The sequence below is a fragment of the Onychostruthus taczanowskii genome, unplaced genomic scaffold, assembly GCF_017590055.1.
Source record: "Onychostruthus taczanowskii isolate IOZ18803 unplaced genomic scaffold, ASM1759005v1 scaffold13, whole genome shotgun sequence".
Lineage (NCBI taxonomy): Eukaryota > Metazoa > Chordata > Aves > Passeriformes > Passeridae > Onychostruthus > Onychostruthus taczanowskii.
In genome coordinates this window covers 10,566,068-10,584,779 of record NW_024498462.1, presented here as the reverse complement: position 1 = coordinate 10,584,779, position 18,712 = coordinate 10,566,068, and the positions used below count along the sequence as shown (strand labels likewise).

At 56.6% G+C, this 18,712-nt stretch overlaps 2 protein-coding genes across 3 annotated transcripts; both read right to left on the bottom strand.

The window, feature by feature from the left end:
- Positions 1 to 631: 631 nt before the first annotated feature.
- Positions 632 to 5,569, bottom strand: IGBP1 (immunoglobulin binding protein 1). Of its 2 annotated transcripts, none has more exons than XM_041396678.1 (6): positions 5,346 to 5,569; positions 4,525 to 4,824; positions 3,158 to 3,353; positions 2,216 to 2,301; positions 1,482 to 1,585; positions 632 to 1,144 (listed from the first exon to the last, which is right to left on the bottom strand). In XM_041396678.1, the coding sequence occupies exons 1-6, from the start codon at positions 5,534 to 5,536 to the stop codon at positions 999 to 1,001; spliced, it is 1,023 nt and encodes a 340-aa protein (XP_041252612.1). In that variant the 5' UTR covers positions 5,537 to 5,569; the 3' UTR covers positions 632 to 998. The 2 variants fall into 2 exon arrangements, with proteins under 2 accessions (XP_041252612.1, XP_041252611.1); XM_041396677.1 differs by having other exon boundaries at positions 632 to 1,147; positions 5,346 to 5,568.
- Positions 5,570 to 9,462: 3,893 nt separating this feature from the next.
- On the bottom strand, positions 9,463 to 17,319 carry LOC121331917 (protein Wnt-11b-like). Its single transcript, XM_041396748.1, has 6 exons — positions 17,252 to 17,319; positions 15,436 to 15,462; positions 12,844 to 13,064; positions 12,168 to 12,445; positions 11,159 to 11,451; positions 9,463 to 10,443 (listed from the first exon to the last, which is right to left on the bottom strand). Exons 1-6 carry the CDS (start codon positions 17,317 to 17,319, stop codon positions 10,269 to 10,271), a joined length of 1,062 nt encoding a protein of 353 aa, XP_041252682.1. The 3' UTR covers positions 9,463 to 10,268.
- Between the last annotated feature and the right edge of the window lie 1,393 nt (positions 17,320 to 18,712).

The window sequence follows — 18,712 nt, the reverse complement described above, 5'->3', positions numbered from 1 at the left end:
CGCCCATAGGATCATGGAGGGGATGTAATAAATGTTTCCTGGGAGATCTGGAACCCACAAATCCCTGCTGTGAATTGTAGGGACTCAGTACCTGGGAAAAAGGCTTCCTGGGTGTGGATCAGTTCCGAGGACAGGGATTGCTGCATGGAAAACACCTCAACTCCAGCTGTGCCCAAATCCACCTTCAGGAAGGTGGAAAACCACCAAATTTCTACAGAATCCCACTCTCCCAGGGTAAGGAAGCACCATGGAGGTGACACTGCTCCAGGTGACAGCCGTGCTTTGCTTTTCCATCCCAGTATTTCACCAGGTTTGGAACAAGTCCATCCACAGCTACCAGCCCACACTGGGCACCTCCAGAGCTTCCAGCTGTGATTCCTCACCTTCCTGCACACACCTGCTCTGTGCCAGCTCAGTCCTCTTCTCCCTCATTCAGGAATGGTGCCTGAGGGATTCAGTTTTCCCCTTTTCAGGGATTTTACTAGTGGGTTTCAAGACACACTACTTTGTCTTGGAATATGGCACTGTTTGTCCCAGTTCTGTCCCTTGTGGGCTCCAGGAGAGCATCTGGGGCTCACCCCCTGGAAAAGCTCGGGATGAAGAGCAAGAGAATTTCATGGCAAGAACCAGACAGCACGAAGAGAGTTTATTTTGCTTAAAATAGAGAGGAAAAAAAAATAAATATATCCACCCACAATACAAAGAGCAGTTTCCAAATCCATGGAGCTCCCCTTGGAGGCTGCCTCCGCCTGGGAGGGCAGAGGGAGCCTGACCCTCATGGAGCTGCCCCTCAGAGCTCTGGGGCACCCCCCAGCACGACCAGTGCCCCCAGTCTGACATGGAATGCTCACCAAAGCAAGGGGGTCACTGTCCTCCTGCCATCCCGTGCCCTGTCCATCCAGGGAATTCCTGGATGCTCCACTTATGTACACTGTATTCCCTTCTCCCTCTCCAGGTTGTTCTCCCAGGATCTCCAGGCCCTGCTGGCAGCCAGAGCATCAGCCCATGTTGTGCCTGTTGCCGTAGCCCCGGGGGTGTGTGTCCTTCCAGTCATCCCAGTCACGAGCTTTCCGAAGAGCTTCCTCATCATCCTCCTCTTCCTCCGTCTCCTGCTGCTGCTTCTGCGCCTCCTCATCACTTGCACCTGCTGGAGGAGAAGGACAGGAGGAGATCCAGGTTCTCCAAAGCCCTGCTGGGAGCTGGGCTTGCCAGACAGCAGGAGGGAGAACCTTGGAATGGGCTGGGTTGGAAGGGATCTTAGAGCCCATCCAGTGCCACCAGCAACACCCTCCGCAATCCCAGATTGTTCCAAGCCCTGTCCAACCTGGCCTTGGACACACCAAGCACAGTCTAACCCAGTTGTTTTTCTGATAAAGCTTAGATTCTTCCATAGTCAGGGGTGTTCCACACCCTGCACACATTGGTTCACCCATCCCCTCAAGAGGCTTCCCAAACCCCCAGTTCCCATCTCTGTTCCATACCTGGAACCCTCTGTGGGGTGGACACAATTCCCTGCTTCCGGCGTTGCTCGTACCAGTCATCCACAGTCATGGTGGGCAGCCCGGGATAGCCAGCTCCAAACACCCTGGAGAGGGACAAAAACAGCCAAAACCAGGCAATGAAATCCCCTGGAAAGAGCAGGAACACAGGCAAGAGGCACAGGGCTATTCCATGATCCAATCTGTGCTAAGGATGTAAGGATGTCACAAGGCAGGCTTGAGGGGTGACCCAACTGTGGCCTTCCTGTGCTTGAGGGAAAGATGGAAAGGGCCTGGAGTGGCAGGACACAGGGAATGGCTTCCCATTGCCAGAGGGCAGGGTTAGATGGGATATTGGGAAGGAATTCTCTCCTGTGATGGTGGGGAGATCCTGGCACAGGGTGCCGAGAGAAGCTGTGGCTGCCCCTGGATCCCTGGAAGTGTCCAAGGCCAGGCTGGACAGGGCTTGGAGCAACCTGGGATAGGGGAAGGTGGCCCCAGGACACCACTGGGAAGTGAAGCAGATACATGGAAAGTTCAGCATAAATCATGACAGGAATTTTGGTTTCTCTTCCATTCTGTGCTTTAGGTGCCAAAATTCCTTCATGGATTTCAGGGTGCCACCAACTCAAGCGCAGACATGAAGGTGCCACCTGGGTTTCTGCACTTGATGGAGTATTTTAGGCTTGACATGACAGCACTGCCCCAAAGTGTGTTTGGATCATCCCAATCCATACCTGGCCTGAGCAGCATCCCGGGTGAGGATGAAGGGTTTCACCGGAGTTCTGGCTGCCCGGGAAGGGCCACGGGGACCTGCTGGAGCCTGGGGATGCAAACAACAGTCACCAGGGAATGGAGAGGATCAGAATTCTCCCTCTGCTTCCCATCCTGAAGTTTTTAAAGGTCTTGTAGAGGAGAAACACCTCAGCTGTCAGAGCAATGCCCCAGGATGGAGAATCCAGGCCTGAATTTGGTTTAAATCAGGAATTCCAACTGTGCTTGTACAGGAATCACTTCCTGTGCCTCTGTGCCACCTGCTGGGGTCAAAGCAGAGCTTCCAGGGCTGAGCTCAGAGCAGAGCAGGAAATATTGTTTATTGTTCCAGTGGAACATTCTGAGCCCATCATTCCAGGGCATCTCCAGGACACCTTGGAGGAGCTGAGTCCTGCAGTGCCAAAACATGACCCCCCTAAACCAGCCCTGCCAGGAGGCTGTGCCAGCACATCAGGATTCCTGTTCCCAGCAGACATCCCAGGTCACAGAAATCCTGGACACAACGTTCTGCACGGGGATTGCAGGTCTGTGGGAATGTTCTGTCATTCCAAATGGGCTGATAACACCTGGACAGGCTGCAGACCAGGAGTGGAGGCCTGACAAACCACAAGGGTCTTATTTTAATTTCCAAACCCAACTGCTCTTCAGAACTAAGGATCTGCAGAGAAGTCTTTGCACAGCCCAGTTCAGCTCTGATGTTCCAAGCTGCAGCATTCCACAGGCTGGGATTGTGGGGGAAGTGTGGCAGCAGAGCCCATCCCAAAACTCAGAATTCAGAATGAAGGAAAGCCCATCAGCTCATGCTGTGATAGAGCGAAATTCCAACTGGGAAGTCACTGAATAAAACTCTGAATTCCTCTGGGATTCATCCCCTCATGCCCTGGATCCCAGGAGAGCTCTCTCACCTGCCTGCCTGCATCCCTGCTCTTCAGGATCACCAGCTCCTGGTCGATGCTCTCCACCTCCTCCAGGCTGGTGGCGATCCATTTCTGGATCTGGAGGACGTAAAATTCCCGGATCTGATCCTCATCTGCTGTCCCGCTCTCCACGGAGCTGCTCATGGAGGCCAGTTTGTTCTCCAGCTCCTTCTTCTGTTTGTACCTGGCTCAAACACAGCAAAATCACTTCATGGAATCATTTTTCTCCAGCACATCCCAGCCCTGGGGTCTTCACCAGCCTTTCTAAGAGGATCAACCAAATTTCATGGAAGTTTTGTTGGTTCCTGTTGGAATTTCAGCCTCTCCTGTCTGTTAAAAGCAGCTGTAAAATGACATTTAATTCAGAGGGGCCTCAATGATTTTATTCTCCTCCTAAACACTGAGGAATCCTTGGAAACTGAAGTTTTCCTGGTAAAATTAGGCAGGACTGGGAACATCAGTCTCCTGGAGAAAGCAGGACTGAGAAAATCAATGGAATGGCTGGTTAGGCTTGATTCCATGTCACACAAACAGAATAAAATGCTTTTCCAACTTCTGCCTCAGGTGGATTTTGTGTGCAGGCATTTTTTTTAAATATAATTTTGTCTTTTTGGACTTTTTCAGAAATTAGTTATTAAAGGGAGGAACTCCCTATATAATAAACTTCCAGGGTAAATTTATTTTTACTTTTTCAGGAATTAGCTGTTAAAGGGGAAACTGCTCATATCAAACACTTCCAAACTAAATCCTTGTGTCCTCCTTCCCTCAGTTATTGTCACCTGAAGAATGAAAAATACGTGCCAAGAAACCTTTGGGAGATGAGAGGACAAGGAGCTTAAAGAAGTAATTCTAAAAAAGAATCCCTTCCCAATTAGAATATAAATCATATTTTTTTCTGCTTTTCTACACAATTCCAGCAAGTCCAGCCCAGTTTGGACCTGCCAGTGCTGCCACAATGAACAACTCAGTGGCCAAAATCCCAACCAAAGCATCAAAGGCACCAACAACCTTTTTTTTCAAGCTCTAATGAACCCACTGGTAGGAAACTTCCAGTCTGGAAGTCTTTGTACTGCCAGCAGTGAATAAAGAACTAACTGCAAGATTAATTATGAAAGATTAAAGAGCTAATTTTAAGTTTTTGAGCAGTTTTTCCTCAGAGACCAGAAACTGGAGACACAAATGCCCCTCCCCAGCCCCACCCACTAAACAGCGAGCTGCATCTCTTCAAATGAGCATTTTATGATCAAATTATTCCAATGCCCATGGAAGCTCTTCCCTGTCCAACCCCGCACTGCCTCAGGCTCCTGCTCCACCCAGAGTGATTCCCAAAGCCCTTCCCAGTGCACGGAGCCCACCTTTCAATTTTGGCTTTCCTGTTCATGGCCATGGCCACCAGGTTGGGCTGGGTGGGGTCCTGGGGGGCCGAGGGGCTCCCGGTTTCCTCCTCCCTGGAGGTGCCGGGGGGCAGCTGGAAAGATCCCAGCCCGTAGTTCCTGCAGAGCTTCAGGAAGTGCAGGAAGTGCTCCCGGGCACTCTCCAGGTGCTCCCTTCTCCTGCTCAGGTCCACCTGCTTCAGCGTCAGGGCTCCCAGCAGCGCCGGCAGCAGCATGAACTTCAGGTCGGCTGAGGCGATCTCCTCCAGCTCCTCGTTCTCACTGCGAGGGAGAGAGCAGGGAAAAGGAATGGAGATGGGAAAGGGGCTGGAGTCACCCTGGGAGGGGCGGCTGAGGGAGCTGGGGGGGCTCAGCCTGGAGAAAAGGAGGCTCAGGAGGGACCGTGTGGCTCTGCACGACTCCCTGACAGGAGGGGACAGCCGGGGGAGGCTCTGCTGCCAGGGAACAGGGACAGGAGGAGAGGAAAAGGCCTCAAGCTGTGGCAGGAGAGGCTCAGGTTTGAGAACAGCAGGAATTTCTCCACGGAAAGGGCGCTCAGGCCTTGGCAGGGGCTGCCCATGGAGGTTTGGAGTGCCCATCCCTGGCGGTGCCCAAGGAACGCCCAGACGGGGCACTCAGTGCTCAGGGCTGGTGACAAGGCGGGGATCGCTCACAGGCTGGACTCGATGCTCCTGGAGATCTCGTCCAGCCTCAGTGACTCTGGGATCCTGTCCCGTTCCCGCCCCACCTCTGCCCTGCCCGGGGACCCTCCCTGTCCCCTCAGACGCGTCCCCTGAGCTCACCTGAACAGCTCCAGCTGCGTCACCATGGCCGCCGCCCGCTGCAGCGCGTCCAGCCCCTGCCGCACCTTGTCCTGCACGGCCGGGGCTCCCGAGGAGGACTCGGTGCTGGCCTCCAGCTCGTCCCAGAGCCGCCGTCCCAACGCCAGCAGCTCCGCCAGCCGGGGGCCGCCCGCGCCCGCCTCCGCCATCATGGGCCGGGAACGGCGCCGCCGCCACTTCCGGCGCGGTGCGGCGCGACCGTACCCGCCCCGGCCGCCATCTTGGGGAGGTCAACGCCATAGGCACAACACGGGGCGACACCTTGGGGAGGTCACGGCTAGAGCGGCGGCGGGCGCCATCTTGGGGAGGGCACGGGCACGGCCGGGGCGCCGGGCCGCCATGCTGGTGAGGGCAGGCTGAGGGGCGGCGGGCCCGGTGGGCCCCGTGATGGCTCCGCGCTCCCCCCGCAGCCCCCGGAACCCCCAGGACGGGCGGGCACCGCGGGCAGGAGCGGCTCGGCGCGGCCAGGGGCGCTCAGAGGCCTCCAGTGCCCGCACGCTTTTCCCTGCGGGGGGGAGTCTAGGAAACTGGAAAAAAAGAGTGGATAATTAGATAAATTGGCAGAAAACATCTATTTTCCCGCTGTATAAAAGGGGGACACAGTGGAGATCCTTGAAAGTGCAGTACTGGATGTCAATAAATATAATTTTTTTTTGTTTAAGCATAGCAACTTCCTATGTTCTATTTTTTCTACAAGTGGGGCATGCGACCTTTTTTTTTTTTTCCCCCCCCCCCCCTTAATTTATTTATCTCCTAAAATCTCTACAATTCAACCAGGCATCAGGCAGATTAGGGTTAAATCTGTGCTTTTAGGAGCAGTTTATTTCCCTTAGAAATACAGGTGATTGACCTGGCTGTGAGCAAAGTATGGATGTAGCAACCACTACTACTGCTCGTTACTCCTGAGTAATTCTACCTCAGCCTCTGAGGGTGACTCAGGTTACGATTTATTCTGTTTGTTTTCTTCATGCCTGCGTCAGATTGTGCAATGAGTTGTTACTCACAGAGCCCAGGAGTGCTGTGCGTCCTCCAAACCTGTCTGGCCCCATTTTGGTGACGGGAGGATCTCCCGGATATTCCTGCACTCCTGGGGGGTTCACGGCCACGCCAGTGTCTGCTCTGCACAGGAGAGAGGCCCCAGGCTCCCTTCCTGCTGGAATGGCTGCCTGGCCTGGGAGAAATCAGATCCTTCCCTGTGAGGGTGGGGAGGCCCTGGAATGGATTTCCCAGGGGAGCTGTGGCTGCCCCATCCCTGGAAGTGTCCAAGGCCAGGCTGGATGGGGCTTGGAACAACCTGGGATAAGGAAGGTGTCCCTGCCCATGGCAGGGGCTGGAACAAGATGGGCTTTAAGGTCCCTTCTGCCAAACCATCCAAGAATTCCATGATTCCAAGGGATGGAGAGCTGCTTCCCGTCCGAACCCCCACAGCCCCTGCCAGGACTGACCTTCCAGCTGCACCCAAAACCCCTCAGGCTGCAGCTGCTTCCCCTCAGACCTTATGGCTCTTACTCACCCCTGATTGTCCCTGTCCCTCAGCTGAAGATCCCCACACTGGACAATCCCTGTTTAGGTTTGTCACCCTTAGAGCACCACGCCGCTGCCGAACACCCCGGGAATAAAGGAGAACAGAGAGGGAAGGGTTTTTCCTTAAATACAGGCGTTTACTCATGTGTGTGCCTTGTGGTGTGACGGTGCACGGGCCAACCACCCCAAAGGTCACAGCAACATCCCCCAAATATTCCCAGCAGTGCAGGCTGGACGAGGCTTGGAGCACCCTGGTGTAGGAGCAGGCTCCCTGCTGATGCCAGGAGGTGGAACTGGGTGAGATTTAAGGCTCCTTCGATCCAAACCATTCCAGGATTCCCTGAATTCTGTGAGATGTCACAGCTGAGCCCACCCTGGGCTTTCTGCTCCTCCTGGCTCAGCCCTGTGAGCAGCACAAGGAAAAACAAACGCAGGCTCCCATCCACATTCCAGTGGGAGCAGCACTCCAGGGCTGTGCAGAAGAAATGGCCCAACATATCCTTGAACTTTTGGAGCCATCCTTCCTCCAAAATACTTAATTACCAACGGTTTGTTGCTCATATTATCCTCCTGGAATGAGTTATGCAGCATCCCTCAATGAATAAGGGAATAAAAGGAAAAATAAATAAATCAGCGTTTTAACAGCAAAATCAAAAGAACCCATGAAAATCACTCGCCTTCCTCCCGACTTTATTGTTTGCACAAGTCTGACCAGCAACAAATAACCACGTTCACACCAACGTTACTCCCTTAAAACCCCCGGGGACAAGCACGGGGATCATTTCCACCGCATCCATCCTCTGGCTCCTGGTTCCTGAGGGTGCTCCCGGCCCTGCAGATCCCACATCCCTGCTAATTCCAGGTGTGGGCCCGGATTCCAGCAGCCCCCACTGAGAGCGTTGTCACAGAGCTGTCACCCCCTGCCAGCCTGACCCTTTGCACTCTCCAGCTAATTCCGGCGCCTTCCCATTTCCCGCAGGATTCCGGCGGCACAGTGGCCCCTCCAGTCTTTTCCCAGCTCTCCCCTGTCGGGCTTGGAGTCAAGGAGGGAGAGGAGGAGTGAATTCTGCATATTCAGCACTTGACCCTGCCTTTTCCCAGGCAGAAATTCCAACGGGACCTCTCTAGGAGGGATCCCGACAGCTCCCCTGGGCATTCCTTGCTATTGTGGCTCCTCTCCTCTCCCCCAGGCGATGTGTGTTTGTAGTTACCAAATGCAAATCCCATTTCCCACCCTCCTGGCTGGAGTTCTCACTCCACAAGATCCTTCCCGGTTTTTTTTTATCCCTCTCACCAGCTCGTTTTGCAATGCTGGGCGGAGCTCGCCGCCCCTCCCGTTGTCACCTCCCCGCGATCTGGGATGCGCTGGGAGGTGGATGGAGGGAAGGCATTGAGGCAATCCTGATTTAGTACCTGCAGCCCGCTGGACGCAGAAACTGCGGCTGCTGTGCAGCCCGGCAGCCGAAACTCCTTTTTCTGGGCAAAGCTGGGCACCGACCCCTAACTGCATTCTGAAAGGAAAACTCGAGATAGCTTCTGGCCTTGGGCAGCTGCGGAATTCCAGGCGCTCTCGGAAGGGAGCTGGCAGCAGGCAGAGCCCGTCAGTGGCATTAAGAACTGATAACGAGGGTTAACTCCTGGCACTCCCCGAGCTGGGGCTCGACTCCCAGCCCTGCATCCCCTCCAGCCACCTCCGATTCCTCCCCTGCTCGCACGGAAACCTGGAGCACATTAAGGGGAGGGGATGTTTTACAAGGAAAGCTCGTGCATTGATTCCGTGACCCAGCAGAGACCATTAAAAAAGTGACGGAATGGATGTGGAAATGAGTAATCGTCCAGCTGGGCTCGGGCTGAGCGCCGCCAACTCCAGTCAATGGGAACCAAAAATAAAGCGGAGATGCTGGAGCCTCCAGGCAATGCTGGGAGCTGCAGGAATCCATCCCAGGATTCCCATCCCATTTACCTGTCCTCCTGGTGCTGTGGAGTCCCTCCAGCACCTGTTTGGACTCATCCTTTCTCTCCAAAGGCTGCACCAGCAGGAATCTCATCCCATCCAAGCGCTCGGCCAGATTTTGTGCTTTGGGAAATGTGGGAGCCCCCATCCCTGGCTCCCCTTGCTGTTCACACACACCCTTGGCTCATCCAGCCCACATTCCCAAGGATAAGAAAACAACCCTGGACTGCCACAGCTTCCAGCACCAGCCCTGAATCCCAGGCAGACAGAGACCTGAGGAAGGAGGGGATAAAACAGGAGCTGAGGAAGGCAGGGATGTGTAATTAAAGGCAAAGCTGGGCCAGTGAGAAGCAGAAAGAGATTAAAGTGAGCTGGTCCTCAGGTATGTGAAAGGAAATGTATGGACATGGGGCTTTATGGACACAAGGCTCTCCTTACAGCCTCTTTCTCCAGGACCAGCTTGGAAGGACATGCAGGAAAGACTGTCCTAGAAAACAAGGCACAGAGAGTTATAACATTTATTTAAAAACACACACTGGAATCCCACTTACATTAAGTACAGAAAATAAAGGTTATTTCTTGCTTCCCCAAGGCCCTGGAGTTGTGTCCCTTCTCCAGGCCAGAATTCCAAAGGGTATCCTAAGGGTGGAAGGAGTGAGCTGAAGACTTCAGTGGGCCAGAAGGAGGAGCAGGAAGGACAAGCCATGAGAATTTCATGTATTGGGCGTGCTCCCACCTCTGACATGGGGGCAGAAGCTACAGTGATGCCACGGCTGGGTTGTTAACACACAGTCAGGGGTGGGTTTGCCAGGCTGCCCAGTTTTGGCAGCTCCCAGGAGCTCTCCTCTCCCTGATGTCTCTGCCTTCAACAAGAGCAGCACCATCTCCCTGCAAATATCTCCACTGTGGTGCTGCAAAGGACCTTGGAGCAGTGTTCTCCCTGAGGAGAAGCACCCTGGATGAGCCCACAGCAGAATCCTGTTCCCAAAGGATGACCCCCTCACCCGAAGCAGCAGCGTTCCATCCCTGCAGCTTTCTCCCAGTCCCATCCATCTATCCCCCTTCCATCTATCACTCCTGGCTTTCAGGCAGCTGTCAGAATCCTCCTGCAAAGGGACAATGGCAGCCCAGGGTCCCCGTTCCCTCTGGAGAAAGGGGTCTGTGGAGTGATCAATGGCTTTTCCCAGCTGGAGACAAAGGGCTGGCCCGGCTGCAGGAGGGCAGCTCTTTGTCCTGCCCCGAGGTCTGGGTTGGAAGGGACCGAAGGCTTCCCAAAATCTCTCAGTCTGAGGCTTCCCATGAGAGACCAGGCTTCCTGCACAGCCTCCTCCTTGCTGGGGGCATCCCTTGGGATGGGCTCCTGGTGTCCAGCCGTGCCTGGTGGGTGCCAGCAGGGGTTCTGCTCCTCATTTGCAGACGTGTCTCTCCAGGCTGCGCCGGCAGCGCCTGCACACCACGGAGCAGCACCAGCGGTAGCGGCAGTGGCAGCGCTCCTGCACCTCCTCCGTGTAGGTGTTGTAGCCACGGCCACAGCACAGCAGGTCACAGCTGTCACTGCCCACAGAGCTCCTGTTGCACAGCCTGTGGAGAGATGTGGCACCTGGGGACCTGCCCTCCCCAGCCCTGGCCTCTCCCAGAGTTGGTGTGCTCAGAGGAGGCAGCAGGATTATGGAATCATGGAATGGTTGGGTTGGAAGGGATCTTAAAGATCACCCTGTGCCACCCCTGCCATGGGCAGGGACACCTTCCACCAGCCCAGGCTGCTCCAAGCCCTGTCCAGCCTGGCCTTGAACACTTCCAGGGATCAAGGGGCAGCCACAGCTTCTCTGGGCACCCTGTGCCAGGGTCTCTCCACCCTCACAGGCAGGAATTCCTTCCCAATATCCCAACTAACCCTGTCAGTGGAAAACCATTCCCCTTTGTCCTGTCCCGCCATCCCTTGTCCCAAGTCCCTCTCCAGCTCTCCTGGAGCCCCTTTAGGCACTGGAAGGGTCTCTGAGCTCTCCCTGGAACCTCCTCCTCTCCAGGTGAGCACCCCCAGCTCTCCCAGCCTGGCTCCAGAGCAGAGAGGCTCCAGCCCTAGGAGCATCTCCATGGCCATCTCTTGTTGAACAAGTCCCTGCGTGTCTTGTGTTGGGGGCCCCAGACCTGGATGCAGCAGTGCAGGAGGGGTCTCACAAGACAGGGATTCAGGGATCTGCTGCAGGCTCACCCCAGCCCAGCCACATCAGCTGCCCAGGACACTCAAAGCCAGCGGAACAGGCACTCCTGCAAGCAGAGGCTGAGTGCTTCCTACCTGTCCTGTGTCCCCAGAGAGCCCAGCTGGGGGTTTGGGGTGCAGTAGTCAGGAGAGTTGATGAGGTAAACCAGATCCATCTCTGTCACTGGCCTGGCATCCCCTTCCTTGGGGATCAGCTGCTTCCTGGGCCCCACGAGCCGATGGCTCACCTTAAGGGCTGCCAGGTACCTGGATTTGAGGTCAGAGGCGATTTCACCCAGGTCTGGCAGCCCTTTCCAGCAGGTCTTCACTGAGCAGGAGCCTGACACCCCGTGGCATTTACACCTGGTGTCCAGGGAGTCACTGAGCACCTGCAGGGAAAGAGGTGAGTTTGCTCTCTCCTGGTACTGCCCAGAGATTGACTCCCAAGGGCACCCATGGGAGTTTCAAGGCATGAAAGGGCTCAGAGCTGGATATATGAGGGCAATCAGGGGCTCAGCCCTGCTTCAATCCCTTCTGATAAGAACCTGATCATTGGGGAACTTCCAGGGGACCTGACAGTGGGGCTGGAGGCTTCCCCACCTGGGGAACAGGAGTGGATGGAAGCACAAAGATGGGATGGGCTGGGGAGCCCAGCTGGATTGAGGCAGGATGAGATCTGTTTCCAGTGAGAAGGGTGCAAACAAGCACTGGGAGCACTGGTGTGAAATATCAGCTGACTGGGAGTACTGGTGTGAAGTGTCAGGTGTGCTGGTCGTGGAAAGGGTATGGGATGTCTGGGGGTGGGCAGCAGTGTGTGTGTGGGGGTGTCTGCTAAGACACTTTTAAACTGTTTTTTTGCCCCCTGATGTTCAGGACATCGCAAAAACCTCTCTGGCATCTGCTGCCTTACATTAGTGACCTCTGCTCAGGCTGTGGGGGGGGTTGGGCTCGGACCCACCGTGTCCCCCCCGAGCAGTCCTGGGTGGGGGCTCAACCCCCCCGTGTGAGTCCCAGGGGGCTCCTACACCCCATCCCAGACCGCAGCAGCCCTGGCGGGCTCCATATCCCCCATCCCACCCCGCAGCCCCGGGGGTCCCGCACCCACCGCCCGCCCCACGGCTCCGTTGTGCCGGTTCACGGCGCGGAGCCCGGGCGTGCCCCCGGTGCCGGCTCTGGCCGAGCCGTCGGTGAAGGCGGCTCCGAGCTGCAGCCCGTGGCTCAGGTTGTCGCCGCAGCCGCCCCAGCGGGAGCCGGGCGCGGGGGGCTCGGCGGGCCCGGGGCCGCAGGAGCACAGCGGGAGCTCTCCGGAGGCGCAGGAGCGGGCGATGCCCTGCGCCGCGGCCGCCGCCGCCAGGGCGTGCACGAAGGCGGCTTCCCGTGTTCCTGCGGAGAAAACAGGGATGTTTCCTTTCCTCGCTGCCCAGACAGACTCCTCTCTCGCACATCTCTCAGTGCAAGGAGGTTCTTTATTTCGTCTTGCAGCAGGATATACACAAGGCCTCTCAAGTGTTGTGTTTTAACCTGTGGTCCCTGGGTTACACTGACCGCATCCCCACCTCTTCCCCGGCTTTTTTTGGAGCCTCTGGTCTTCATTCAAACAGCCTGGCAGCTGTTTGAAGTGGAAGTCGCCGTCTGTCACCTCCCCCAGACGGAACTTGCACAGGATTAACACCACGTAAAGGCAGGATATTTCCCCCAAAACAGAAACCCAAGGCGGGACGCGCTGCCAGCCCGGGACGCCCCCGGGGCAGAGCGGAGCGGGCGGGAGGAGCATCCCTTACCTGTGAGCAGGTCGGGGCCGAAGCTGGGGGCACGCTGGATGGAGGAGCAGTTCCAGCGCATGTCTGCGAAGCTCTGCTGGCACAGCGCCTGGGTCCGCCGGGCAGCCCGGACCATGCCGGGCATCACCTCCAGGTGCCGGCGGCACAGCTGCAGCAGCTCCGGCACCAGCAGCCGGCAGTGCTGGCTCTCGTTCCAGGACACCCCGCTGCCCGCCAGCCCGCTGTGGGGAGACCTGGGGGTCACTGGGGGGGCCGCAGCTCCCCGAGGGACCGCCAAGAGGGGCTCTGGAAGGGGAGATCCCCTACTCACAGCCACTGGATGGCTGCGGAGAGCCCCAGCTGGCACAGCAGCGCGGTGGCAGCGGCGGCGGGGCGGCCCATGGCCGGGAATGGGGCTGGGATGGGGACAGGGACTGGGATGGAGCTGGGATGGCGTCTGGGAGCTGGGATGGGGCCGGGACAGGGACTGGGTTGGGGACTGGGACAGGGATTGGGAGCAGGGCTGGGGCCGCTCGGCCCCACCGCCCCTTTTATAGCAGCGGGTCCTGCCCCCCGGGGAGGGGAACAAAGGCGGTTTCGGTGCCATTCACAGGGTTAGGGACAAGGAGGGGCTGGAGGGAGGCCAGCTGTCATCAGCAGTGACTGTCCCCAAACTGCACCTGGGAGGGGGTTGAGGGATGAGCCGCTGCAGGATGTTCCCCCCAGCACTGCCAAGGCCACTGCTGACCGTGTCCCCAAAGCCACATCCACATGGATTTTAAGTCACTGCAGGGCTATGACTCCACCTAGTTGCCCTTTCAATGAGAAATTTTCCCTAATATCCAACTAAACCTCCCCTGGCTGGAAGCTGTGTCCTCCTGTGCTGTCCCTTGTCCCCTGGGAACAGATCCCAACCCCCCTGGCTGCACCTTCCTTTAAGGTCAGCACAGGCTCATGATTTCTATTTCTCCTTCTGCCATGGCAGGGCACCAGGGCTGGCTCGTGCCTGTCACAAGGTGCATTTCTCGGGATCTCTCTCTCCTACAAGCACAAAACCAAAAGTGCTTCCTGGAGCCCGTGAGGAACCAGGTAGGCCGGGATTTCCCACAGTGGGAGCTGACATTTGACACAAGCCCAGCTGACCTCAGGTTTTGGAAAGGGTGACAGGTTGAAACCCACTTTTTAGGCTTTCACTTTCTCCCTGGCTGTGCCACTTCCTCTCTTTCTGGAAGGTGCTTTTCCTTGACAGAACCAAACTGGGGGGTGGTTGCCATCCCCCTTGTGACCTCTCACCTTGACAGGACATGCCTGGATGGTTGATTATTGTCCCCTTGTGACCTTCCTTTGACTTGGGATCACGTGCACTGAAACCAGGACACAAGGCTTGAGTCATTGTCCTTCCCAAACCATTCCCTTGGGATGCAAAGGCCCACTGTGCTGGAGCAATGGCCCTTGAGGAAGGGTCTCAGGTCACTCCCAAATCCCCCACCGAGTCACAAGGGGATTGGTTAAAGGGCAGAGAGAAAAGGAGGAGCACAGGGATGACCCCTAAACACCAAACCTGATGTTTGGGATTCTGTCCGTTGTGGCTTCCAGCTCAACTCCTCCTCAGGGTGTGGATGGTGTCTTGTTTTGGGACCTGGAGGATCTCCAGGGGTTTGGTTGGCAGCTGGGAAGGCACCTGAGCTCCCAGGGGGTTCTGAAGCCGTGAGAATGGTCAGGAAAAGCTGCTGGAGAGCTGGAATGAAGAGAGGAACCACTCCAGGATGGAGGGAATTCCCTTCACAGGAGCTGTGATCAGCACCAGGACAGGGGGGCTTAGTCCCACCCCATCCCTTCCTTTGGGATGGGAGCTCCCCCTGGGAACTGGGCAGTGGAAGCAGTGCCAGCACAGGGAACCCATGTCATCGATGTCACAGGCTGCCACCTCCCACCAGAGGTATTTTTACCAGTCCCTCTTCACAGGAAAGTTTTGCAATGACTGAGTAGTAGGAAAAACACAAACCCTTCCTTTTAAAGCAAAGCCAGCCCTCCTTTGAACGTCAATTCCTCTTTTTAGCTCAATCCTTGGAACAAGCAGAGGGTGAGTGCTAAAAATACCGCTTCCTTCCCCTTCCAAACTGGGCTGGTGGGGGGCAGGAGGGGATTCCCAACCCAGGAGAGGCTTCCCTTCCCCAGCTGGGGCTTCACTGCTGGGGGGAGACCAAAGGAGCCGGGAGAACATTGGGAAAGGTCCTGTCCCATCCCCCTGCCTGGTGCTGGCCACCCTGGGGACACAGGGAGGGGACAGCTCCAGGAGGGGCTAAAGGGGCACAGCTGGTGCTGGCTCAGAGCTCCTGGGGTGAGGCTTTAGTGGAGGAACAGCAAAGAGTTGTCCTGGAGGGCCAAAGGTTGGTGTTCCTCACTCCTGGGACCCAGGGGCCAAAGCAAACACGTGCGAGTGGATTGTGACCCGTGTGAGCACGCAGGGTCCCCATGCACTGTCCCAGCTCCCAATGTCCCTGACTCCGGGTTCAGCAGGGGCAGATCCAGGGACATTCCAGGGGTTTCCCTGCCATCAAAGTGTCCCCTCAGGCCCCGGTGACCTCGGTTCCCCACCCCAGCCTCACCTACCGGCCGAGCCTGCGAGGAGCCACGTCCCTTTGCGCGCGTGGAGGCTGTGCCAGTGCGGTGACAGTGACGCAGGGGGTGGTGGCACGTGGTCATGTGGCACTGGCGGTCCAGCTCCTGCCACAGCCCAGGGACTGGGGATGAGCTTCCTGCTGCTGGTGGACACTGGCAGCACCCTGTCCCCTCTGGAGGCTGGGGACAGAGGGACGGTCACCCTGTGTGGCAGGAGCCCTTCCTGCCACGGAGCTCAGCTTCCCTTCAGGGAAACCATCCCCTTCCTCTTTCCAGAGAGCACGAGAACAGGCTGGGGGTGGCAGGGACCTGCTCCTGCAGAGCCACCCCCAGTGCCACCTGTCCCCACAGCGTCCCAAACCTGGGAGCAGGGACAGCGGATCTGCATGGGGACAAACACAGGGTGGCACTTCCCTGTGACAGCTTCCCTGTGCCCACGGCAGTGTCCCCGTGTGGGCAGCCCTGGCACAGCTGGGAGGGAGGATCCAGCTGCAGAACATGTGGCACATCTGTCCCCCCAGGCCGGGGAGGTGACGCTGCAGAGGCAGCAGGGACCCGGGGGGACACGTTCCACATCTGCCACATCCCGAGGCACCTCGGGATGGAGGTCCCAGCCCGGCCAGAGCCCCTGGAGAGGAGGAAAAGTGTCATGAACAACATGCCCGGCCTCCCCCAGGGCTGGGAAGGGCTGCCAGGGGAGCTGTGCCAGTCACGGAGCCGCTGTGGCAGGGAGGGATAATGGGAAGCAGCCCTACGGATGGAAGGGACACAGGGCGGTGTCCTGGAGGTGCCACCAGCCTCTTGTCCCATCCCAAAGCCACAGAGAAAGCGCCACATTCACCAGGAGAACACCCCAGGCAGCCAGGACACGGCACCAGGATGGGCCTGGATGAGATCAAAAGGATTTGGGAATGGGAGCTGCAGAAATATCAGGCAAAATAAAAGAAATGGTACCTCCAGCAGCCCTCTGGAAGGGGATATACCCTCAGCTGGGTGAAAGGACTCCTTATCTTCCTTATCTTAACAGGACTGGGGAGATTTAGGTTAATTTGGGCTCTGTCTGAACACAGAGGAAGAGAAATGCTCTCCTCTCCTCGCTCTGCCCAGCAGGGATGGCCTGAGGAGGGAGATCTGCCTCGCACTTCCCAGGATATCCTTCAGCTCCTGCAGCAGATGAAACTCTGGATCACGAAAAAAAAGGCCAAAAAAAAAAAAAAAAAGAGGGAAAAGGGAAAAAAAAAAGAAGAAGAAAAAGGGGAAAAGCAAAACTGCTGTAATTGAAGTGAGTTGAGGGAAGGTAATTTCCGCCTGGGTTAGTGAAACAGCTCGGTGGAAATTTTTGATAAAAATCTATTCTTCTTTGAAAATGCAGATCCAGTGAAATGTGAAGGCTTTCCACTGGAAAGAATGAGTTTTGCTGGATTTCTCAACCAGTTCTCTAGAAAATTTGTCAATGGTCACAACATTTTAATCACTGCTGCTTTTTTTGTCAGACCAAAATTTACACTCCTGCCGCCTTCCAGCCTGACACGAAAATGCAACGTTTTTGGCATCGCCGCTTTATTTGTTCAAAATTTAATATTCTACAGATCTTTTGCCCTCCTTCTGGATCAAGAAAACACTGGAAATGCCAAGACATGCCTGGGATAGGGAAACCATTTCCCCTAAAGCACGGGAAGCTCCAGATGAGGAGCAGTGCAGAACTCAGCACAGAGCCCGGGTTTCTCTTGGCCTCGTGCTGGTTCTGGGGACACAAACGTGGTTTAGTGCCACCTCATTGTCCCACCCTGGGCCAGCACAGGCTCACCTCACGTCCTGCTCCTGGCCAAGCTGTTCCTGGGGCTGGAAGAGGGGGGCATTGCCCTCAGATTCCATTCTTGGCAAATCCATGTGGGCACAGCTTGGAATCCCGTTTTTCTTTGAGGCAGGAAAGCACACAGACATCAATAATGGTGATAACCCAAAACCATTGCCCTGGCTCATTTTCCACACCCTCACAGCCCCTCCTCAGCCTGGGAAATTCTCCCTCTTCCCCCCTTACCCTGGGCTTTACAGAACCCTTAGGGCTGGAAAAATCCTCTGAGATCAAGTCCAGTTATTTGGGAGCCTTTTCTGCGGGGCAAACCCAGCCCCAGGATTCTCTCCCCGCTATTTTTAGTGCATTTCCCAGCAGATGCTTCAATCCCCAGAGAAACTTCAGCATCAGCAGCCGCTGTCCCCAAGTGCCACTGCCCTGAAGGGGTCAACCCCCGCCAGCTGCTGCTCCGCGGGGACACGACACTGGATAAACACGGCTGGGGACATTCAGGATGCCCGAGGCAGCGCCTGGCACCGAGTGCCGGCAGCACATGGTGTCCCTGAGCAGCCGGGGGCACGCGGTGTCCCCGCCCGGCCCCAGTGTCCCCACCCGGCCCCGGCTCCGAGCTTAACGCTGGTGGGAGCAGCAGCAGCACAAAGCCAGGGCATCTCCCGGTGACACAGCCTGGGAAGGGTTAAACGAGGAGCAGAGGCCACAAAAATGCAGCAGAAACACCCAGTGAAGGCACTCAGGGCCCTGAAGTGTCCCTGCCATGTCACCGAGCGCTGGGGCAGGAGGCTGGCACGGCATCACCCAGCTGCTGTCCCAGCACTGGAAAAGCAAATCCTGCCCCAGGGACAGTCTGAACTCATCTGGGGACACTGGGGAAGCAGGTCCCTGCCCCAGGGTGCTCAGGTGTCACCCAAGGACAGGGGACAGTGCTGGGGAGAAGCCCCAGGTGGCACAGCAGCTCCTGGGACACTCCATGCCCAGAGCACAGCTGGCTGTGACTCCCCAGGGACATCAGCTGGGGACAGCACTGGGGATGGAGCCAGGGAGCACCGGGATGGGAGCGGACAAGGGAGGTGGTGGCTGTGGCACAGGGACTTCTGTCCCTGTGAGGGACACAGGAATCCAAGGGGAACGGGGTGTGGGAGCAGGAGATCCAACAAACAGCAGCCCTGGAGCAGGAGGCTGGGCTCCCTCCTGCCCCCAAGGTCCTGCAGGGTGGTGACACACAGTGACAGGCTCCCCTGCCACAGACACTCCCTGTGACAGGGCACAGAGCTCTGCATCAGAGGGAAACTGAGGCAGGGCTGGAAATGTGGGGGCCACCAAAGTCACTGGGGGGCCTGGAGCTGTATGCCCAGCAAAGGACAGGAAGCTGAAGCCCTGACATATTTTACAGCAAAAATGCCCTTTTTGCTTCCCAGTAAAACCATTATAAGCTTGAAAGAAAAAAAAATTAAA

Coding starts and splice junctions, on each gene's coding strand:
- IGBP1 (XM_041396677.1), bottom strand. CDS start 5,536: ATGATGGCGGAGGCGGGCGCGGGCGGCCCCCGGCTGGCGGAGCTGCTG. Junction 4,825..5,345: donor ACGCAGCTGGAGCTGTTCAG/GTGAGCTCAGGG, acceptor TCTCCCTCGCAG/TGAGAACGAGGAGCTGGAGG. Junction 1,148..1,481: donor CACCCCACAGAGGGTTCCAG/GTATGGAACAGA, acceptor CTTCTCCTCCAG/CAGGTGCAAGTGATGAGGAG.
- LOC121331917 (XM_041396748.1), bottom strand. CDS start 17,319: ATGGAATCTGAGGGCAATGCCCCCCTCTTCCAGCCCCAGGAACAGCTT. Junction 15,463..17,251: donor GGCCAGGAGCAGGACGTGAG/GTGAGCCTGTGC, acceptor ACGCGCGCAAAG/GGACGTGGCTCCTCGCAGGC. Junction 12,446..12,843: donor CGGCCCCGACCTGCTCACAG/GTAAGGGATGCT, acceptor TTTTCTCCGCAG/GAACACGGGAAGCCGCCTTC.